This window comes from Salminus brasiliensis, chromosome 21, assembly GCF_030463535.1.
Source record: "Salminus brasiliensis chromosome 21, fSalBra1.hap2, whole genome shotgun sequence".
Classification (NCBI taxonomy): domain Eukaryota; kingdom Metazoa; phylum Chordata; class Actinopteri; order Characiformes; family Bryconidae; genus Salminus; species Salminus brasiliensis.
In genome coordinates this window covers 5198744-5220771 of record NC_132898.1, presented here as the reverse complement: position 1 = coordinate 5220771, position 22028 = coordinate 5198744, and the positions used below count along the sequence as shown (strand labels likewise).

The window sequence follows — 22028 nt, the reverse complement described above, 5'->3', positions numbered from 1 at the left end:
TTCAATATTCATTAGAACTACCATGTGATGACCACAGTAAGGGTCAGGGGTTCCTAAAGAGGCTGATGAGAACAATGAGACAAAAATATGCCCCATTCTAACATTACTTTCTTATGGTTTCAGCCACATAGTGAGTTAACAAATGGTCATCTCACTCCTTACTCTTGTTTGTATGATGATTACTCTTCACCTGCTGACCTGAAGTGACCACTCTCTTTCTTTGTCTTCTTTGTTTGACTGCTAACTGTGTGGTAATGAAATTAACCCACTGGAAAGAGCTGATGGACGCCCACCTTTGCAGAGAGTCCACACCTTCCCCTCCTTTGTTATGTGATAACCATCAACCCCATCTAATGTTGACAAGTACCCTCACCTTCATCCCCCGTAAACTCCTCCTTACCCTTACCTCAGTGTGCTTAAACGCTGACAGTCTATGCATTCTTTGGCCTGGATCGGAATGGACTGGTCAGACTAGACTAGACTAGACTGACCATGATCAACAACCATGATCTGCCCCTCACTCACTTACATATAGTCAATGCCGACCCGCTAGCTTAAATGAATTACATATTCATTAGAACTACCATGTGATGACCACAGTAAGGGTCAGGGGTTCCTAAAGAGGCTGATGAGAACAGTGAGACATATGTCCTGTGGGCTAAAGAAGCTACAATAGAACTTTTTGACAGCAAAAGGAGCTGAGATAGGCTTGCAGGATTTAATGAAAAGAACACCTTTCCAACTGTGAAGCACAGGGTTTGTGTTGCAGCCAGTTCTCAGAAGAAAGCCTGTAGCTGCTCAGCACATGGTGTAGTTCATTCTGAATGCATGGGCCAGTAGAAATGTTCACAATTCTTCAATTCAAAGAGATTTACAACCTCAATAAAGGTAAGAGCAGCTTATGCTGGACCACTAGACTACAGGTTCGAATTGAAGTTGTGACGTTTTCTGAGCTGGTCTTCTGAGAAGATCTCAACACAGTTTGTCTTTGACTTCTTATTTTTTATAGTGAATCTTATCTATATAGTGAGTTTGTTTGAAGCCAGCGATGTAATTTTCTTGTTCCTTTTGCTGACAGTGTGGATCTGTCGTACTTTCTGGTGTTGACAGCTGCGTTGATCGATGAGCCCTAAACACCATTATTAATGCCCACCGCGCTGGACGCAATTCCATAGATTGATCCACGCCGTTGGGAAATGCATCACTGTTGATTTGCGTCCTGCTGGAAACCCATCGCTGGCCTCTGAATTGAGCCATCTGTGGCGGAGCGCTTGCCTCCCATCCTGCTTCCGTTCACTTCCCTTTCCTTTGGCATCTATTCGTCTTGGTTATAGGAGAGGGCGTGTTTCGGTATGTTCAGTAGAAACCTGCAGAGCCTTCCATCACCCTGACTTTGACAGATTGGCATTGTCGGGAATCTTGCTATTGGGTTTTATTTAATTTGATGATTTATTTTTTTTCTTTACCTGCACATGTTCAACGTTCGGTAACAAGAGGATGACGGATGGCTGCTGCCACAAAAATGACACCGAACAGGTACATCTGACACACAGAGCTAGGTACTCGGTCAAGGTTTATTAAATGCCGATGGCTTTCTCAGCAAGCCCAGCTCATTTACACACACATACACACTTCAGTTGACACTTCAGTTAGGTGTGAATGCTAACACTTTCATTAAAAGGCTTTCATTCATTAGCAGCTAGGCTATGCTAGTTCATTCATCATACAGCTTTACATCAGGAGAACATCATGAACATTCACTTTCGACCAGTTTCTCCAGCCTCACCACCGTGTTTCTACCACCGCATTTTCAAAGTGGCTTGCGTTCTTGCCAGTGCACGAAGCGTGGGTAGAATCCATTCCATCTGTTGTGTTTGAAGAAGTCCCGTAAATACATTGTATGTTGGGAAAGGGAATTAGCACGGCTTGCTCAGGGAAGGTTGGAGAAAAAAAAGAATCTTGGGATTTCCGAGACCCGTGGAGGTGCTGTAGATGCTCATCTGTGGCAGAAACGGGGGTTAACGGGGGTCGTGGGGGGTTTTCGACCATCCTGCCTTCAAGATTCATTGTGGGGATGAAAGCGTGGTCCATACGTCAGGAGCTGCAGAATGATCGCCGGCCTCCAGAGCGGATTGACACATCTGTAGAGAAGAGAGAGGGAAAGGAAAACACAAATGGAAGCTTAGCACGAAAACATCTTGCTATCTTGAGGATGTACCTCCTGTCTTTGCACCTGTGTCCAGCCTTGTAACCCAGTCCAGCCATGCTTCTCAGCATGGTAGAACCTGTCCTCCAGCAGCCTGTTTCTTTGTACCGTCACACACTTGCAATTTATTAGTATCTGTTACCATCTGAGCAGCTCCGTCACTTGCTAGGAGTGACAGCTTTGCTCTTTATATGCTACCGGTTGTGAAGTGGCTGTCCTTTTAGGTGATAGAGAAGTGTTATGGTCAGTGTGACTCCGAAAGCTGAGAAAGCTCTGCCACGTTCAGTTGTTTCCAGAGTGTACGCACAGTTCGGACACTTGGTCGTAAAAAAAAACCCTGAGAGCCCACTGTGTTCTTTTAACCAGGAGAGTGTTCGCCTGTGGCCTTTAAGGCAGCGCTCGTCATATTTATGGGTGTACAAGGACTCAATGCCATGTAGACCTCATTCTGCCCTGTACTTGGAACCGGGATCTGATCTGAGAACCTCAGTGTTGAGTATCGGCCGATTGTAAACACTTTTACTGTTTACTAAAGTAATTCTTAACCTTAAACACAGTCTAGAACCACACTAAAGCACTAGAACCACATATATCATATATTCTAGAGTCTGTTCTGTTCTGTTTCCCCTCTGGGAGTGTTTCTTACAGCTATAGGCTAGAAATAATGTCTGCTAATGAAAACTAGAGGACACCAGAGCTCTGCTTGAGCACAGCGGTAAAGGGTGGGAACTAGATTGGGCTTAAAATTGGGCCTAGTCCAGTCCATACTGTGAAAAATGGTCAGGTTCTTAACCCCCAGAACCCTGAGTTTGTTATTCAGTTTTTAGTCCTAATGCAGAAACTATTGTAAATGATTTAGTAACTATTTAGTTTAGCACATTTTGTGGAGTCCCACAAGGTTCGGTTTTAGGGTTGGTGAAGTTGTTCAGTGTGACTCTAATAGTAGCAGTGAGAGTGAAGAACTTATTAAATTGTTCTTTGCCTGGTTGATTGGTTCTTCTCTGTGGTGGAAATCTTTTTTAAAGCTACTCTATGTAGCTTTTGTACCTGAAAATAGCAGCTTCAAAACACATTGATGATTCACTGACCTCCAACAGGCCGAAAAACGTCTCAGCCATGCCCATCAAGTGTGGTGAAGTGGGCAGGACAACGCTCAAGAGAACTTATTAGCCCTGTATGTGTAAAATACTGTAGTATTACTCTGTCGTCTCAGCCCACAGTTGTTCTGACAGCATTTCTGATAGCCTGGCCTTAGGCAGTGGCTCAAAGACTGTAGCACTGGTGGCACTGGACGTTCCAAACTGTAGGGGGAGCCCAGGAGCAAGAAATACCAAAATCTTACATATTGCTGCTTTAAAAAAAACTTTAAATTGGTTCAAAAGAGGTTTTACAATGTGTAGTCATGTTTGAGCTTGTAAGGAAGGACTTGTAGGAATGGCTGCCATGTTCATTAAGTGCACTGCATTGGTACATGAGGCTCCAGTAATCTGCTGTATCTCTTAGTTGACGGCTTGTATTGCACACATTACCATGACTTGGCGTCAGACAACTTCAAACACCACGTAACACCACGTAAACTACTGCCGGGGGGTGAGGTGAAGGGGATAAAGCACTGTGTTTTTAAATTATTCATATTAAAACCAGCTCTACTCAGCACAAGCCGGATGTGCTTCACTACTTTTTAATTCACCCAGGTGTCAGCGGCTTGGATCTCTGGCCTCAAGAAAGAAAGCAGGGGGGGAAAAAACATGTTTACTGGCTTTTCAACTCAGCAACAAAGTGGAGCTCCCTGCAGTTGTACTTTGCCAGTGTATGGGGTAGGTTTTTAAAGGAAGCGGAGACTCACTCATGCATATGATGAGGGGATGGAGAAATGTGGCTGAAATGAATTTGACATTGTTTCGTTAGCCGGGCTGTAAACCATTCCGTAAATCAGCCAGGTCTGAAATACACTGCTTTCCCTTCAAAAACATGGAGTATGATGTAGTAGAACATCGAGGACCTTTTTTTTTTTATTATTTATTTTTATAAAGAGGAGTTGACGACCATTTACGGCTCTGCTGGATTCTCCTCTGTAGGTGGTCGATGTCCCCCCTATCAGTGGGGGTTGGTTTAGTGCTGCTTTGTCAGAGACCAGCTAAATGGAGTGCTTGAAACTCTGAGGGAGACCAAATAGGCTTAAAATTGACAAATTTGTGCCTAGCTGTGAGAAAGTTAGCAACTAAGTGAAAAGTGGACCAATTTCGAGAGCGGATTTGAGCGTTTAAATGCTTTAAAGGTGGCGAAAGCCTGGCCTACGCTTCAGGCTCCTCCACAGCCCACAGTTTAGCAGCAGCCTGTCATGAAAACATGAGATACTTCCATGTGAAAATATTAGTCAATACAGAGAGATGGAGGTAATATAACTATTATACACATACAACTGAAGACATGTAGTTAATAGGAGTGCTTTGTTTTTCTTAACAGGCCCAACGTTGGCTACGTCCCAGTTGTGTCCTACCCACTAGTTCTATATGTACTGTATATATACTAATCTTACTAGTGTTACTAGAGTTTGGCAGGTTAGTACACCTATATTAAAATATTAACGCACTGATAACATTCTGTCCTAACAGGAAGTAGGGATGCAGAGTATATGGATTCAGCATCGCCATCGCAATGTGTGCATGCACAGTGGTCCCGTTAAAGGATATGCATATGTGTCCTGTAAGACTAATTAAATAAGGCTAATTAAGTCATAAATCAACACATTGTGCTACAGCTGATTAATGCAAAAAAAAAAAACATGTATATGATGAAATGTTGGATCATTGACTTCTGGTGAAAATTTGGTAAAATTTTGCTAAAATTTTGGTTATATATTTAGTTAAATTTTAAGGATATAAAAAAAGTATTTATTTTTTTATGTTGCAATATATAGCCCAGAAAAATTCTAGAAAGCAAATTCAGTTTTTTTTTTTTTTTTTTAATAATATTGTTCTGCCTTAACGAAAAGTGGTGAAGCCTTGCTGTGCCAACATTGCTACGTCACTGCAAGTTTTCCTTCAGCCGCCGTTGCACTTTGCATCATTATCCACAATTTAAAAAAATAAAATAAAATAAAAATAGTAATGTCCATCGTAACCACATTCAAAACCTGTCTGGTATTGAGTTTACATTGTAAATATGACACTTTTATCTTTACTACATACTACCTGCTCAAAAACTATTAGTAATTAGTAGTTAGTAATTAGTAATTAGTATGCAGTTGGGACACACCCTCAGAACATTTAGAAATCGGGCTAGTCCATGATTTACAAGCTTAAGAGCTGCCAACATGGCCAGGTGAGGACATCTTGGTCAGTTCAGTCCAAGAGCAGAGACCAGAAGTCTCCAACAGTCCTGAAGTGTCTTCACGGGAACTACAGGTAGCTCTTACTGCCACACTTACCACAAAGTACTTGCATGTAAAAAGCTTTCTCCCAGTGGACGGTTATGGGAAATGTCTAACTAGGGTTATTTCAGCCCAAGAGGGGGAAAACCAGCTATTAGCTTATAGGGTGTTCTAACTTTTACCTCAGTAGGAATTGTCATATAATTGTCATCTTTGCATTTATTTATTTTTGTTGTTGCTGTTAAAGAAGTTTTACAGAAGATTATATTTTTATTTATTTATTATTTGTAATTACATCACTTTTAATTACAGATATAGTTTGAAATACCATGACATATTAATCTAAAATGTTCTGTTTTATTAAATATATGTTATAAATAACTTAAATAACTAAAAAACTGTTGAATAGGTTGTCTTCATTTTATCGCTGGACTCTATGGGACATTATGTGATCAGCATAACACTTCACCTTTGGACCCAAAAGCCAGAGCTGTTATGCCACCTGCCTGCCTCCTTAAATCAACAGTTGCAGGTGTTGCTGTTAGCTTAGTGTAAGGTTTCCTGAATGCCCAATGGCTGTTTGGCTGTTGTCATTCACACTAGAGGTAAACAGAACCAGGTGGCATGCTGAGCTGGGAGACACTCTCCCCTGAAACGTTCACCCGAATGAGATTTTACTGAGAACCAGCTTCTGTATCGATTTCGTTCATTTGTGCAAAACTTGCAGAGAAGAAGTTTAGGCTGCACTTTTCCGAGTCCATCTCACGCAAGCAAGCCTCCATTCTGTCAGTAAGCCTCTGCTCTCCACCAGCTGATTTCTGCCTTTATTTGACTTGAATTTCGAGTTGGAGGACACACACACACACACACACACACGCATTGTTCCCTCCATCAATTGAAAAAGGCAGCTGCATTTACATTGTGTAAATATTTCCTGTCGAGTGAACCAATAGGAACAGCCCAAAACTGAAAATAAGAGAGAATGTACAGTACTGTGCAAAAGTTTTAGCCACCTAAGCACTTTAATTAAAGTCAAGTCTTTCAGCAGTGAGAGAGTTTTTACTGTAGAAGCTCCAGATCCCACCAGAACAGATGCAGGTGAACATAAAGAGCTTCTCATTGTGAAGAAAGAAAGTAGTGAGATCTTGTCGGTGAGCTAGTCTGAAGAACAGAGCTCGGTTCCTCCAGGGTTCTCCTGGACGCCCCCCAGTCCAGCCAGCACAGTGTGGAGGATGTGTTCAACTCCATCAGCAGCAGCAGCAGCAGCAGCAGCAGCAGCAGCAGCTCACCTGATTTACCATCATTAAGCCCTGATTTACCACCAAACCAGGTGTTGATCTGAGGAGAACTCTAAATAATACTAGACTCCATGAGAGAGGAGAACTTTGGAGATGTTCTAATGATGAACACAGTGATGGAGAACCTCCACTATCACTTTCTGTAGGAGTGTTATTAGTGTTTATTTCCCAGTTAAGCCTAAAATTGACTTTTTCACAGGTGCTTAAATCATTTGCCTTTTGAATGTAGTGTTTCCCACAGGTCTGAAGCAAACCTGAACAGAGATTCATGAAGTGGTGGGGTAGGTTGTTTTTTTTTAATGTATAAATATCCAAACTTTTGTTTATTTATTCGGGTATTAGAAAAAGTTGTTGAACCTTCAGCTATAGTTTTGGTTCAGGTTAAAGAAACTACCACGGGGGAAAGTGGTGCTTTACGTCAGTGACACTGCGTGCCCTTGTTTATTCTTAACAATATCTATTGTAATTTGATAAAAATGGGACAAAAACAGTTAAGTATTGTTAAAATGGGATCGGATGTACTTGGGTGACGGTCAACATTCTTGGAGTCCAAGCGTAACTTATATGTTGGAAGTGCGGAAACGTTGCCGTCACGCAAAAACGTTGTCAACATTGTGTTAATAACTCATTTTAGAGTCTTTTACTAAGTAAATAAACACTTATTGCACAGATAAGGAGCTTTTACAGTTGCCTAAAACTTTTGCACAGTACTGTATATTAACTCTCATTACAGTAATATCCATTTACATTGGAAATGTAGTGTTTCCCACAGATCCGTTAGATTTTTTCAATGTCTGGATATCCAAGCCTATCTTTCGTTGATTTCTTTGGGTGCTAGAATAAGGAATCAATGTATGTTTAAACATTTCCTTGTTTACCTAAAAGCTAAAGTAGCTAAAGTTCATGTTTAGGTCGAAGAAATCACAGTGGAGAATGGGAATGGTGCGCTTCTCCAGTGACACTGCGTGCCCTTATTTATTCCTAACAACAATAATATGGGAAGTTAAATATTGTGAAAATGGGACCAAACATACTTGAGTCACTGTCGATATTCTTGAAGTATAACATATTGTCGCAGTAGCCCATTCATCATGAAATTCTGCCACCATATAAAGTTACAAAAATGTCAAAAAGTGAAAAAAGCATGTATATATATATATATATATATATATATATATATATATATATATATATATATATATATATATGTGTGTGTTTGTGTATGTATGTGTGTATGTATATATATATATATATATATATTCAGAGTTAATGGTCAGAAATCTGTCTGGCACTGCCTCTCTTTCCTTCCAGTAGCCCGACTGGTCGTCCAAACATCGAAATGTTTTGTCACTGTAGAGATTTATTTGACTGTGTTCCAAAGCAGAACTTATAAGGTAATGACCTCTAACGCTGTGCCCCTCTGAACCGGTCGCCTGAGCTGAGGAACCCTGGTAGACTGCTGTACGTCAGTGGGGGAAAAAAAACAGGCCCCAGACAGCTTGGCTTCTTCATAGCTTGGCTCTGGGTTCATACTGTGATCCCTGCTAATTAACTTACGCTTCTAGCCTCGAGCCTAAACATCCTGTTGGGTTACATGTCAAGGAGTGCAAAGATGGAGGAGAGCATGTCTGGGAAGGAAAGTCCTTCAGGGGTTGCAGTACTGATCTGCAGACCCAGGCGTCACATGCTGCCTCAGGTTGGTGCAGTATTAGCAAACGTACAGTGGGAACTTACCGTAAGAAAAACAGACTCCAGGAATAGCCGTCTGCCGTGAGCTGCTATAATGCATTCATTAGGGGCCGGAGTGTGCCTGTATAAATAACGGCTGTCAGCTGAAAAGGCAGGACCTTAATGAAATCAGACTGCCTCGCTCGGGCTAATGTGCGAGCTGACGTTATACGCGGGCCTTTCAGAGAAGAGTGATTTGTTTAGTTCTTAGCGGTGGCGCTGCAATTCACCTGCGTGATCGTTTACGAACAGTTCTGCGTTTTTTTTGCCGCAGCGTGCAGATGCCGGCTTTGCTGCTTGTTTTGAGGAGAAGTGAAGTTGGGAGGATCTGATGAATTCTTAATGGAGGCAGGCCCGAGGCTTTCACTGTAAAACCATTCTTTATGGAGAGTATCCTCTCTGGATGTGCTGCCTTCTCTATCAGACGCATTAGAGCACTCGCAGGGATAAGTAGGGCCTTTTGTGCTCGTGTTCAGAACACATTTATAACAACTTCCTTATATAATTTGAAGGCGTCACCGTGTTCTTTGTCAGTAACACCAGAGCCGGGCTGATGAGTTTAGCTTCGGTATCCGACACGAGTTCCAGGTCTGCTGGAGGAGCTGATTTGTCGTAGTTGTTTTGCTGTAGTTTTCAGTTGCATGGACTAGAAAAGTGCATTTCCTGAGGATCGCGTCGAATACGTGTGCAGCTTAAGTAGTTAGCACTTCCAGGTGCTGTCACAGGTCACTAGAGGTTTGTTTTAACTAGGTGGTTGCTATGGTGTTGCTTTGTGGTTGCTATATTTAGTGTTGCGAAGTGTTTACTATGGCGTTGGGAAGTGGTCAGTGGTTGTTTTGGGCTGTTGCTAAGTGGTTGCTATGATATCCTAGCTGGTTGCTATGCTGTTGCTAGGTGTTTTCTATGATGTTGGGAAGTAGTTGCTCAATGGTTGTTTTGGGCTGTTGCTAAGTGGTTGCTATGATATCCCAGCTGGTTGCTATGCTGTTGCTAAATTTAGTGTTGGGAAGTGTTTGCTATGGTGTTGGGAAGTGGTCAATGGTTGTTTTGGGCTGTTGCTAAGTGGTTGCTATGATATCCTAGCTGGTCACTATGCTGTTGCTAGATTTAGTGTTGCTAGGTGTTTGCCATGGTGTTGGGAAGTGGTCAATGGTTGTTTTGGGCTGTTGCTAAGTGGTTGCTATGATATCCTAGCTGGTTGCTATGCTGTTGCTAGGTGTTTTCTATGGTGTTGGGAAGTGGTTGCTCAATAGTTGTTTTGGGCTGTTGCTAAGTGGTTGCTATGATATCCTAGCTGGTCACTATGCTGTTGCTAGATTTAGTGTTGCTAGGTGTTTGCCATGGTGTTGGGAAGTGGTCAATGGTTGTTTTGGGCTGTTGCTAAGTGGTTGCTATGATATCCTAGCTGGTTGCTATGCTGTTGCTAGGTGTTTTCTATGGTGTTGGGAAGTGGTTGCTCAATAGTTGTTTTGGGCTGTTGCTAAGTGGTTGCTATGATATCCTAGCTGGTCACTATGCTGTTGCTAGATTTAGTGTTGCTAGGTGTTTGCCATGGTGTTGGGAAGTGGTCAATGGTTGTTTTGGGCTGTTGCTAAGTGGTTGCTATGATATCCTAGCCGGTTGCTATGCTGTTGCTAGGTGTTTTCTATGGTGTTGGGAAGTGGTTGCTCAATAGTTGTTTTGGGCTGTTGCTAAGTGGTTGCTATGATATCCTAGCTGGTCACTATGCTGTTGCTAGATTTAGTGTTGCTAGGTGTTTGCCATGGTGTTGGGAAGTGGTCAATGGTTGTTTTGGGCTGTTGCTAAGTGGTTGCTATGATATCCTAGCTGGTTGCTATGCTGTTGCTTGATTTAGTTGGGGGGCGGGAAGGCTGTTCTTTCCACCGCAATTAACACCAACTTCAAAGGCCAGAAACCAGAACTGCTCTGATGTATCTTCTGCTCACTTCACCACAGTCCACCAGGTCTGGACGTTATTTGCGGAGGTCAGTGTCCGCTCTAAACCACATGCCTTTGAGTTGCACATCAGAACAGGTATAAACACTCTTGATGGATGCGCCCCTGAAGCCGGCCTCTAAATCTGCAGCGTTCGGCAGTAATCAGAGGGGTGCAGATACACCGAGATGCATCGCTCCTTAAGGGTCGCATGGAAACACAGGAAATGAATAAGACTGGAGGAGGTTATTTATCTGTGTTCGGGGGCCAGGCGTGCTCTTTCTGCCTGCGGGGGCCAGCTGTGCCCTTTTTTTTGGCTGAGCGTTAATGTGGACCACCTTTTAAAGACGAGTGCCTCTTTTCTGCTTCTGAAGATCTTTTGAGCTTCTTAAATTCTTTACAAAAAGCGTTTCTCCAGGGTTGTTTAGGAGAGGCAGTGGTTCTATATAAGAAACATCTGGATGCTTATATGGTTGCTTGGCTGGTTAAAGGGCTTCTATTCAATACTATCAAGACTTGTCAGCCTTGTATTTGCCTGCGAATCTCCACATGGATGATTGGGTTCTCCTCATGTTCATGCCCCTACTGAAGCTGATTACACTTTTTATGAGTTCATTTAATTGACATCATCTTCTTTTGCCTGATTAGGACACTTTCGCATCCCATTACACGCTAAGAGCGCCCCCAAATTAATTACACGTCCTCTCGTTTAGGCAAATCTAGTTGGGAGTTCTCCAGCTGAGCGTTTTTTCAGGGTGGAGGGATGCGAAAGTGGGCCGCTCTCCCAGCACGAACAGGGAGGCAGTGCTACTTTTTTTCCCCCAAGGCTTCCCTTTTATCTACAGCTTCGGGCTTCCCCACACCCACGTTGTTTCCACATAATGTCGTCTCTCCTTTGTAAAGGAGAAGGCAGGGGAAGCCCTTTTTGCTAAATGGCGGTGTCGTGGAAGCCAAAGGACCAGTAGGGAAGCTAACAGCTGTGATGCCTTCTGGCAGCAAAACTCATGGACCCTTTCAAAAAAGAGCGAGTTGTGTGGGATAATAATATCATGACTGTGGCTTCTCTCGGGCTCTTCGGGTGGCTCTTGTCATTTTTGTGGTCACGCTCCGAAATCCCGATGCAGTCACTCGCAGTGACACGAATTCTATCAGGCTGTGCCGGCTCTTAGGACGTGCCTGTTAGGATGTATTATTGCTATGGCATTGCCCTTGAATATGGAGGCGACGAGCTTGTACGTCCAAGTGCGCTGCATGTGCGATCACGTTCATCTGTAATCGTCATGGATATCTTGGCACGGCAACCCAGGGTCCAAATCCCAAATCCCGTGCTTGCTCTTGGACTCGGAAATCTGCCTCTTCCCAGACACACACAGATGGCAGTGCCTCCTATTACGCAAATGAACCAGGGCTTGCTTTCTCGTTGAGGTTGATGCTCCGTGTAAACCAATGGTTCCCTATCTTGGTCCCGGAGGACCCCCTGTCACGCTTATTTTAAAGGCTTTCCTGCTCTCCTAACTAACACACTACCTTCAGGAAGGGCTTGTTAATTAGCCGACTTGTTGGATCAGGTGTGTTGGGAGCTGGGTAAACACTACGTGGTGCAGAGCAGGGGGTTGGGAACCACCGACGTAAACAACAGACCTCGTGTGCCCACCCTCCCTTTTCTAAGGTCTGAATGAGCTGTTGAGGTACCTGGAGTCGAAGACCTCTAGGCCCTAGGTCATAATTAGCACCTGTCTAGGACCCAATGTCTCCTGAGCCTTGGAGCTGTGGTGCTTAGTCATTCAACCGTGTGACAGTATTGACCCGTGCTGATGAATAATGCACTAATCAGCTTAGTCTCCCATAGTTAGCCAGTGCTCAGGACCACCTCATCAGCTGCTGCATACTAACCCAGCTCTGCTGCCTAAAGCGGTGTTGGTGTTCTTTGCCCAAGTATGTATTTCACATGATTGACACTACGGGTTCTGTCCAGGAGAGGTATGGAGTCTGGCATAGTTTTGGCCACCTCAAAGAAAGCCCAGTACAGTGGACCGCCTCGGTAATAAGTTTTGAGCTTCTTGAACTCTTAATGTTGGTTTCCCAGACAAGGATTAAGCCTAGTCTCGGACTACACAGCATGCTGAATGAAGATTGTCTCCATTGAAAGGACAAGGGGCCCAAGCTTGGCCTAATTTCTGTCTGGAAAACTGACCCTTAATAAAGTGTTGAAGGATTCAGGGTTTTATATTTTTGCCTGGTTAAAGGCTCCTGAGAATCTTTTTTTCCTGGTTGACCACAACAACCAAACCTGGCGAGGTCTTTCTTTCACCAAACCGTGCTGAAGACTGAAGAAACTCAAGAAATCTCACAGGTAGGACAAAAGGTAGCGGCACTTCGTACAGCGGTTGTGACAATGGCGGTGACGGTGAGGGTCGTGATGGTTATGCCGATCATGAGGGTGAAGGTTGTGGTTGTGGCAGGAGTTAGTGCGCTTTAATTGGTGCAGGAACACGAATGAAGAGCAGGATTTAGTATGCAGATTTTCAGGGGAGGGAGGGGCTTCGGCACTAGGGTAATGTTCCGTCGTAAGAAACCTTCCTCTGTCGGCAAGTTTTAATTCGGTATGTCACAGCATGTTCCCAAGCCATAGACCTATGTAATTAAAATTTTCCGTTTCCACTGACGGAGCATTTTTCCACCTTGGAGGCACAGCGCTAGTGACATGACTGAGTTGCCTTTGTAGTACATTTGTTCCGTGACTCCACTGTGGTGTAATTCCACCGTCACACATTTACCACCCTGTTAAGCCCAGCTATTTGTACTGTGGCCGAATTGCCTCTTCTGCAACTCATAGTATCCCTTGGTAACATCGTCAACATGTGCCACCTTCCCTCCCCATTCATACACTCATGTTATCTTTTGGAAACAGGGAGGGAGGCAGGCAGGCAGGAGCGTACACACATTTGTCGTTTGAGTTCTGCTGGTAGGAGGTTAGTGCCTTTAATATTAAAAAAGGAAGACATTTACCTCTGGAGTCGAAGCAGAATGATTTATTAAGAGACAGATAAAGGAGGGGTCCGTGTAGGGAGGGGATGTGGGTGGGGAGAAAACAATAGGGAACAGGCTAGTGGGAGAAGGGGAGGTGGAATGAGGAGGAATTTGAGGAGGGGTATATTCCAGTGTTGACCGTGTGATACTGTCTTTCTCATTCGGCCTAGTTACAACCTTCTCAGCAAAGGTGAGATTGGATCTCTGTCCCTTAAATATCCATCCAGATGTCAGACGGTACAAGCTACCAAACTTCTACAGCTCAGCTTATGTCGGAGTGCAGTCATGGCACAGTTCTTCCCTGTGTGCCCCAGGTCCTTGCATGTCTTGGCCGTTCTCCGTATGCTCTCGCAATCGCCCAAACTGGCCTACGAGGGGCACACATGAGTATAAAATTATGTGTGGATACAGTTGGCGTCCACATTTTTGATTTCTTTAAAAAAGAAGGACGTCTGCATAACTACCTCATTCGCTCTAATAACTTTAATAACGTTGTGCTGTTTTCAGTAGAATAGTGGTTATACAGTACAAGGCAGTGGCTTATAAGCTCTAATCAAGGCATCTACTGTACAGCTATCATTCCATCAAGGCTCAAGCAGTGCTAAAAAAAAAAGGCCAGGTTTGCCCTTAATGTTCAGCATTTGCATCCAAAAGCATCATGCGTACCTTCCTCTGAGCCACTGTGGCTCGTTCAAACCTTAAGCTCCATGTACACGTTCTGGGCAGTGCTCAGCTCCGTTGTTTTTTTTTTTGTTTCCTTTCTTTCTACTACGGGCTTTCCTGTGTTCACTATCCCTGTCTTGCCCGTGGCCTTAAAAAAAGCCCTCTCCCTGTTCTGTCCTGAGAGGCAGTACAAGTTGCAGACTGCCGTGTTGAACGGCCCACTGTTGTAGTGGAGTGAGGGGTCGGGGGATGAGGGCAAGCTCATGTTATGGCACAATAGTGGTGTCTGAAAAAACCGAGGTGACCGAGTCAGCATCGCTTCGCAGTACGTGCAGTTTCGGGTGCTCGGAGGCCAGTGCCTCCCTTGGTCTCCCATTCTGTGCCTCCTTGATGGGCTCCAGAAAGACCACATGCTTGTTGTTACTGACCTTGCGGCCGGGGCCCTCGGTGGTGGCGGGTGGCGTGGGCGTCAGGATCGAAGACTGGGCGCTGCATTCGTTCGCAGGGCTGGGTGTGGCAGGTGGTGGCTGCTTGCGGCACCAGCAGCGACAGGGAGTCAAGTAAAGGTACATGAGAACCAGCACCAGGCTGACCACACAGCCCAGCAGAGTGGTAAAGCCAGTGTTAAAGGGCTCGGCCTCGTGATGACGCACCGTCACCGTTACGTTCACCTCCCAAGTCTCGTTCTGCGACTTCTGGCGGTCCAGCACCATGCACCAGTAGACCCCGGAGTCCTCCACTCGCGCTGCAAGAATTTCCAGGCTTCCGTTTGTGTACATGCGCATTGCGTCGTTGTTTCCAGGCGGGGCGATATATTCCTGGTGAGGGGAAACCCACTGGTAGGTTAGATGATGGCCCTTTAGAGATGTTTGGCATTCCAACACCACTGAGTCTCCGGCATTCACTTGCAGACTACTCTCCACATCCCCCAACAGGTCCTGCGCCTTTATGGTGCAGTTTTCGAAAAAGCGAGTGTGTTGAAGGAACCGCACCGATGCACGAGGTTCCCCGTATAACAAGCATGTGTGCTCCTCCCGGTAGTCCTTGACCGACATGAAGCCTTTTTGCTCCCATAGTCTGAACATGCCATACATCGCACACTCGCAGATCAGGCTGTTGTTGTGCAAGAACACGCCGCCCTGCACCGATGCTGGCAGAGCTGCAATGTCCTCGAGGGGAAGCTTGGGCATGCGGTTGGAGCTTAGGTCCAGCGTGACCAGAAACCGGTGGCTGTGCTCCTGAATGGAGAAGAAGGGGAAGTCAGTCAGACGATTGTGGCTGAGGTAGGCCTTGCGCAGGTTGATCAGGCTGATCAGTGCGTTGCTCTCCACCCGAACAATTTGATTGTTGAAGAGAAGCAACTCCTCCATGCTGACCAGCTCCTGGAAGTAGTAGTTATCCACCTTGGACAGCTGATTGGAGGAAAGGTCAAGGTGACGCAGGCTGCTTGTATTGCGGAAGGTTCCAGGGGAGAGGTTGCGCAGGCGGTTGTGGGCCAACCGCAGGGTTACAAGATGGGGTAGACCTGCGAAGCTGCCCTCTTCTAAGCGTACCAGATGGTTGTGATTGAAATCCAAGGTCGCAGCTGTTGCGGGCAACTGTTTGGGTACCTGCTCCAACCCGAGGTTGCTGCAGCTAAGGATATCGGATACTTTGAGGCAGCCGGGGTGCAGGCTGGCCACGGCCAAGTGCAGCATGAGCGAGCTTAGCATCAGAGGGCCGGCCACACCCTGGGAGCACAGCATCGTGCCGTCAGGACGCTGCTGGAGGTTAGCAGAGCAGCCAGAGTGCTACAGAAGTAGATGTCCACACAGCGAGAGCACTGATTGAATAAAACAGTGACTTAGACCAGAGGGCAAGATGCGAAGACCAGCGTAAATCGGCGCCGTCCGCAGTTGGTCCACGTTGTCTGCTTAGAAGTACGAAAACAAGAAAAAAGCTGTCAAATTGAGCAAATTCCAGGAAAAGGATTTTAAGAAAGTGACTCTCATATTGTGGGAGATATTTCTTACCTTCAGGAAGTCAAGGGTCACTTCCCATCGCATCCCAGAGGACCCAACCACAAGTTTCCAAAGGGTACCAAGCTTTCAGGAGTCCACCAATGGCCAGGAGTTGCTCCTACCCCATGCCGGTCCACAAAGTCCTGTTTTGCCTTGCAGTTGCGACGTTCCAGTTGTGGCAGGAGAGCTTTAAATCAAGAGCTGGCACACTCAAGGAAGATCTTCAAGAAAGTCAGCATTCTGTCCAACCCGGTTACCATGAGCGCGCACTCATCTGAACAGACTGGCAAAGTGTCTGTCGCTGTTCTAGGAAACCTCGAGCAGAGATGCAATCTGCAATCTGTTCACTTTACTCAAAGGATAAGCGAGTCAGCTAACAGTCACAAACAGTACCGTGCCATTTTCCGGGGAGAGCGGAAAATCGTCCCCCTGATTCCAGAAATGAGAAGCATCCTCACGTCGTTGCCTTCAGATCCAGCGCCGCGCTGCTCCTGCCCCTTTTGGTCAACACTTTCTTTAATCCACGTGGCATCAGGAGTAAGTGACGAGCTCCTTCTCTCGCTTCCACTTGTGCTGCTTCTCCGAACTTCTTCTCCTAATTCGCTCAGTCCTCCCTCTAGTTAAGCATCAGGCTCTGCCGATCCTGCCGTCGCTCGGCTGGCCTCGCTAATGGGTCTCTCCCTCCCTTTTTCTCGCTCTCGTACAGAGAGAGTGTATACACCACGCCGGAGCTCCTGCTCGCTGCCTCTCTCTTTCTCTCTCTCTCTCTCCCCCTCTGTCTCTCTCTCTCACGCTCTCTCTGTCTTTCTCTGTGCTCTTACACATTTCAGAGTTCAGGGGAGGGGCTTTGAGGGGGTTTCTTCTTAGCACGGATTGGTTGGAGCTGGGGATTATGAATAGGGAGGACCTGCCGAAGCCTGTTTTGGTGTTTTTTTTTCATTTGTTTTTGTTTTGTTTTGGTTTTTTTTCCTCTTTCATTATTTATTTATTTTTCCTTTTCATTTCTGGCAGATTCAGATTGTTTCTCCTGGCTGCTGGGGCGCCGGAGTGACTCACTAGCTTTGTTACAGTAGAGGTTGGAGTCAACATTAATTACCAGGAATAAGTGGATATTAATGCCAGTGAAGGGAATAATATTGAGACACTTCCTTTTGTGCCACTTCAGTGGTTTTCGCAGTTGGTAAACGAGCAAGTATCAAAGAAATGACTCCATTTAATGAGGCAAAAAATGAATTTCAGGATAATTGTGTGGGTGGAGGATGTAGATTGGCTTTTCCTTTCCTTTATAGAGAAATTTACAGAATGCATTTATAATTTTTGTTTTGTGAGATTGCTCATGTAATTAATTGGAAAAGAGAAATCACAGAAAGGGAGGAATAGGGGAATCTGTTGAACTCCATAATGAGTAATTACTAATGGCCTCTGTATTGGACCAAGGACCAAGAATTACCAAGTAAAAGTCCCGTCTGTACCCTTGTCTTTTTCACCTTTTTAAAAAATTGTTCAGCAAATTTTCTACCTTGTCTTAGCATAAATATATTTTTGTAATATCTTAATAGTTTTTTTTGTTTGTTTGTTTTTGAGCTTTTTCCGTTCCATTGTATGTATTTATTTATTTTTGCAATTTGCTAATAATTTGATAATAAATATTACTTAAATAAGATCTGTGTTCCATGTGTGAACCAGTGAAAAACCTGTGATGAAGGGAACGGCTTAAAGTGAAGACGCAAATTGTCGTGATCACACAAAAACCTGAAAGAAAACTTTTCTAGAGAAGAAGAAAAAATCGTAACTTTTACTGGAAGTCAATGGAAAAAAATATTTCATTTCAGAAAATTTTGGAGGCCATTGTATTTAGATAAATCAAAGAGGCATAAATGTTGAAAAGACAGATACACATTTTTATTTTTAGATACACAATATATTTATTTACCTACTTCTTTATTTTGGGGAGATTTCCTTTCTAATGACCAATTTCCTATACAAAGGTTTTGCAAAGTCTGGAAAAAAAAACATTGAAATTACAAAATATTTGCTGAAAATGCTGGTTGAAATCCCGGGTCATGCTGCCTGCCATCAGCAGCCGGAGCCTGAGAGACCTTGACCTTGCTCTCTCCGGGTGGCTAGATGGCGCTCTCTGTCTCTTTGTCATTCCTCATCACTTCAGTATGATGCTGACTTGCGTGGGCGTCTGTTAGCCCGAGTACCTGCTGCTTTCCTCAGAGTGTGGTGGCGTTGCATCGGCGGCAGTTGGAAAAGATGCGGTGGCTGGTTGTGCATTTGTGTCAGTCTGAGGACTCCCAGTGTCGGGGGCATTTCGTCTGATGGGGGGAGCACTAATGAGTGTGTTGGGTAATTAGCTCTCTAAAATTGGGGATAGCTATTAATATTTTTTTAATATTACATATCCCTTATGTGTTTGGACATGGTGTGTTTGGTAAGATACAAGTGTGAGCTACAGTAGCATCCTGTTTGTTTACATGCTTGTGCTGTGGGTCTGTGCACGTCTTTGTGTGAATGTAGGTTGACTGGGAGCTTTCTCTGCCTTTTGGTCACCATTGCACCAACACTGACTGCTGTCAGAGTGCATTACGCTCTCTGTGCCCACTGCTGGGGGCACTGCCAAGGGCTTCAGTACACTCCCACGCACACAGGCAAGGCCCTACTGACTTTCCACCATATCAGCCTCTCTGGTGTCTTTGGAATGTGCCTGTAAACGAAAGGACAGAGGGCAGCTCTGCGGGTTCACTTGTGAACAGAGCTTCTTCAGGGTCGGCCGATTTTTCCGAAAAGGTCGGCTGCAGGCCTCCGGCAAGGGACGAGGTGCCTTATTTTGCTCAGTTCCTTTGTTACACAGCATATTTTAGTAAAGTAGGCCAGCGGCACCAGACTCCGCTCCCTTGATACGTCACTCTTCTGGAAAATTGGTTCACCAGTCATTAGCCTTCTGTTTTTTCAGCCCAAACCATACCGGAGCATGAAGGTTGGATGGGAGACCCCAAGGTTAATAGATTGGAGCTGCTTCCCTGTGTTTCCAGATGAGCATCAATTTGCTGTAGACATTTCCATGCACCTTGTAGTCGGGGGGGTCACTGAAGAAACATCAGGGTGCTCATTATTATACCGTGATTATTATAACATCTCTACTGTGCAGCTCGCAGCCTGACACATCCATCTGCTAGAAACCCCATCGCACCTACCTGGGAGACATATAAAACACTGCAGTGGCCGTTACAGTGAACAGTGTCTCGTCTGAAACATTCTGAATGGGTAAGTAGTTTTTAACATGGTCAGCATTTGTGTCATGACATCAGGTCTGCCCTGATATCCTTGACATCAGATAGATGTTACAGCTCATATTTTCATTGGAAACAAACAGAGGTAATATTCAGTTTGCTGAATTCTCGGGTTACCGTGTAGGGTAATGGAAGCTCGTCCCTCACACTCTTAAAAGGTGCTTTAAATAGTTCTTTGGGCGATGGTGTAGAAGAACCTTTTTTGGTTTCATAAAGAGATGTGGAGTTATGTGAGTGTGGAGACCCTTCAGACTGGTGAAGAAGCTTTGATTCAAGTGTTTTGTTTCTTTAGACCTTTAAAAGGTTTTTCACTCTCAGACATCTCAGCTTTGCAAATATGCAAAAACCAGTAAAACAAGACATTGAGAAGATGTTAAAAAGGACACTGGAAAGGTGTTGAAAAGATGTTGGAAAGGTGTTAAGATATTAAAAAGATGTAGAAAAGACATTTAAGTGACGTTGAAAAGATGTTAAAAAGGCGTTAAGATATTAAAAAGGTGTAAAAAAGAAGTTGAAATGACGTTGAAAAGATGTTAAAAGGGCATTAACATTATGTTGAAAAGATGTTGAAATGGCACTTAAATTACGTTAAAAAGGCATTGAAATGACATTGAAAAGATGTTAAAAGGGCATTGAAACTGTTAAAATGATATTGAAATGGCGTTTAAATTAAGTTTAAAAGATGCTGAAATGACATTGAAAAGATGTAAAGGTGTTTAAATTACGTTGAAAAGACGTTGAAATGGCGTTGAAAAGATGTTGAAAATATGTTTATAAGATATTAAAAAAAGGTGTAGAAAAGATGTTGAAAAGATGTTGGAAAGGCGTTAATAAGCTTTTTTTTTAAGGTGTAGAAAATATGTTGAAAAGATGTTGAAAGGGCATTAAAACGGTGTTAAAATGACGTTACAACAGCGTTTAAATTTAAAGACGCTGAAATTATGTTGAAAAGATGTTGGAAAGGCGTTTAAATGACATTGAAATGACGTTGAAAAGATGTTAAGATTTTAAAGAGGTGTAGAAAAGATGTTGGAAAGGCGTTGAAAAGACCACTTTGCATGATGTCTTAATGTTGATATTTAGTAATTAGTAGTTAAAGTAATTATTAGGTTGTTGAAAAGACGTCTAGAAAAAGACGTCGCTCTACTTCTCAGTACGGTTGTAAAGTAAAAGCTGAAAGTCGTAGTTTTAAGTTTTGGCAGTGCCACCAGTGGACGGGAGCTTGTTTGAGAGCTTTTGTCTTGGGCTGTATTTAGATGTGTGTGTGTATATATGAATAAATGTTATGAGATTTTGATAGGGCTCATCACCTGCTGAGGAGCCTTCAGTGGCAAGAATTTCCAAAGCTTTCCTAGTAGTTGAGCTTTCAGTACAGTGCCCATCAATGACTGGAGACCTGCCTTCTTCATAAAAACTTCATAAAACACTCTCACTGTCTTTCAGGCCCTTCCTAATGAGCTGTAGGGTGTGTTCGCACCTGAGCAACTATCTGAAGCTATACTGAGACTGGTTTTACTCTCAGTCAGGCTTCCTTACTTTTCTCCAAATCATTTTTAGACGCCTCAGAAGCTAAACTGAGCTCTCCTTTTCCGAGAACCAACTTCTCAAAAGAGACGATGCGCCGTATTTTAAGCATTCAGTTCCACATTGACTTATTTGCCAGACAAAAGGATTCCCGTGGGGTCTTTCAGCTGCTGTTGTCTTCCATTCAATTCTACAATAATTATTCAGACTGGCTCTTGCTCACAAATCAATCTGCCTTTGTTGCCATCTCAAGAATTTCCAGGAAAAGAAGGTGTTCCACGTTGAGCCCACCGAAAGGCCTCCACAAAGGCCCGAGAGAAGAGTCAATGTCATCTATCTGCCTGGCCTTGAAAGGTTTTACAGTCTATTGTTGAATTGAAAGACATTTCAGCCCTAGTTTTTTTTTTTTTTTTTTGGCTTGCTTTCTGAGATTGGACAGTAATTGTAGCAGTTGGAAATGCCACGAACACAAAGGAACACACCAGGACTATGAGGAGCCCGGATCTTGTCAGTTTTAACTCTGACCTTACCTGGCGGAGAGGGTCAATAATAGTGGTGGTCTGTAATCTGACTGTTAATGACATACTGGTGCTGCAGAGGAGGGAGGTGGAACAGATGAAGAGCTTGTTCCAGTTCCTGGAAGTCTTCCTGCAGAAGAGAATGTGCTATATATGCTAATGAAAGGTTCTCCTACAGACCGTTCCGTCCCTTCGGTTCTTCTTTGGCGTGTGAGACGCTGCGGTTAGTGCTCTGATTTGGCTTTAAGGCAGTTTGTCTTTTCGGTGAAATCTAATTAGCCCGTTAGTTTCATTCTCCAAAGGTTTGGAGTTCTTTCCCTGCTCAAGTCCACCAGGTACCTTCTGTAGACAGTAAAAAAACACATTTTCAGCTTTTTCAAGTGTTGTTTAACTTTTTAGCTTTTTGCTGCACTTTTTGTGAAGCTTGAAAGCTACCAGGGCTGTGCGATACATCATA

The 22028-nt window shown here is 44.1% G+C and overlaps 2 protein-coding genes across 5 annotated transcripts in view; one reads left to right on the top strand and one right to left on the bottom strand.

The window, feature by feature from the left end:
• The window catches only part of rnf123 (ring finger protein 123), a 176115-nt gene that overhangs the window by 98941 nt on the left and 55146 nt on the right, over positions 1–22028 (top strand). The gene's annotated exons all lie outside the window — the stretch shown is intronic.
• Positions 1557–17013, bottom strand: amigo3 (adhesion molecule with Ig-like domain 3). 4 transcript variants are annotated; one of them, XM_072665511.1, is made up of 3 exons: positions 16246–17013; positions 14662–16145; positions 1557–2141 (listed from the first exon to the last, which is right to left on the bottom strand). In XM_072665511.1, exons 2-3 carry the CDS (start codon positions 15976–15978, stop codon positions 2064–2066), a joined length of 1395 nt encoding a protein of 464 aa, XP_072521612.1. In that variant the 5' UTR covers positions 15979–16145; positions 16246–17013; the 3' UTR covers positions 1557–2063. The 4 variants fall into 4 exon arrangements, with proteins under 4 accessions (XP_072521612.1, XP_072521611.1, XP_072521609.1 ...); XM_072665510.1 differs by lacking the exon at positions 1557–2141 and adding an exon at positions 13558–13938; XM_072665508.1 differs by lacking the exon at positions 1557–2141 and having other exon boundaries at positions 13847–16145.

What these genes read in the sequence shown, in the direction of transcription:
- amigo3 (XM_072665508.1), bottom strand. Translation starts at nt 15,978, where the DNA reads ATGCTGTGCTCCCAGGGTGTGGCCGGCCCTCTGATGCTAAGCTCGCTC.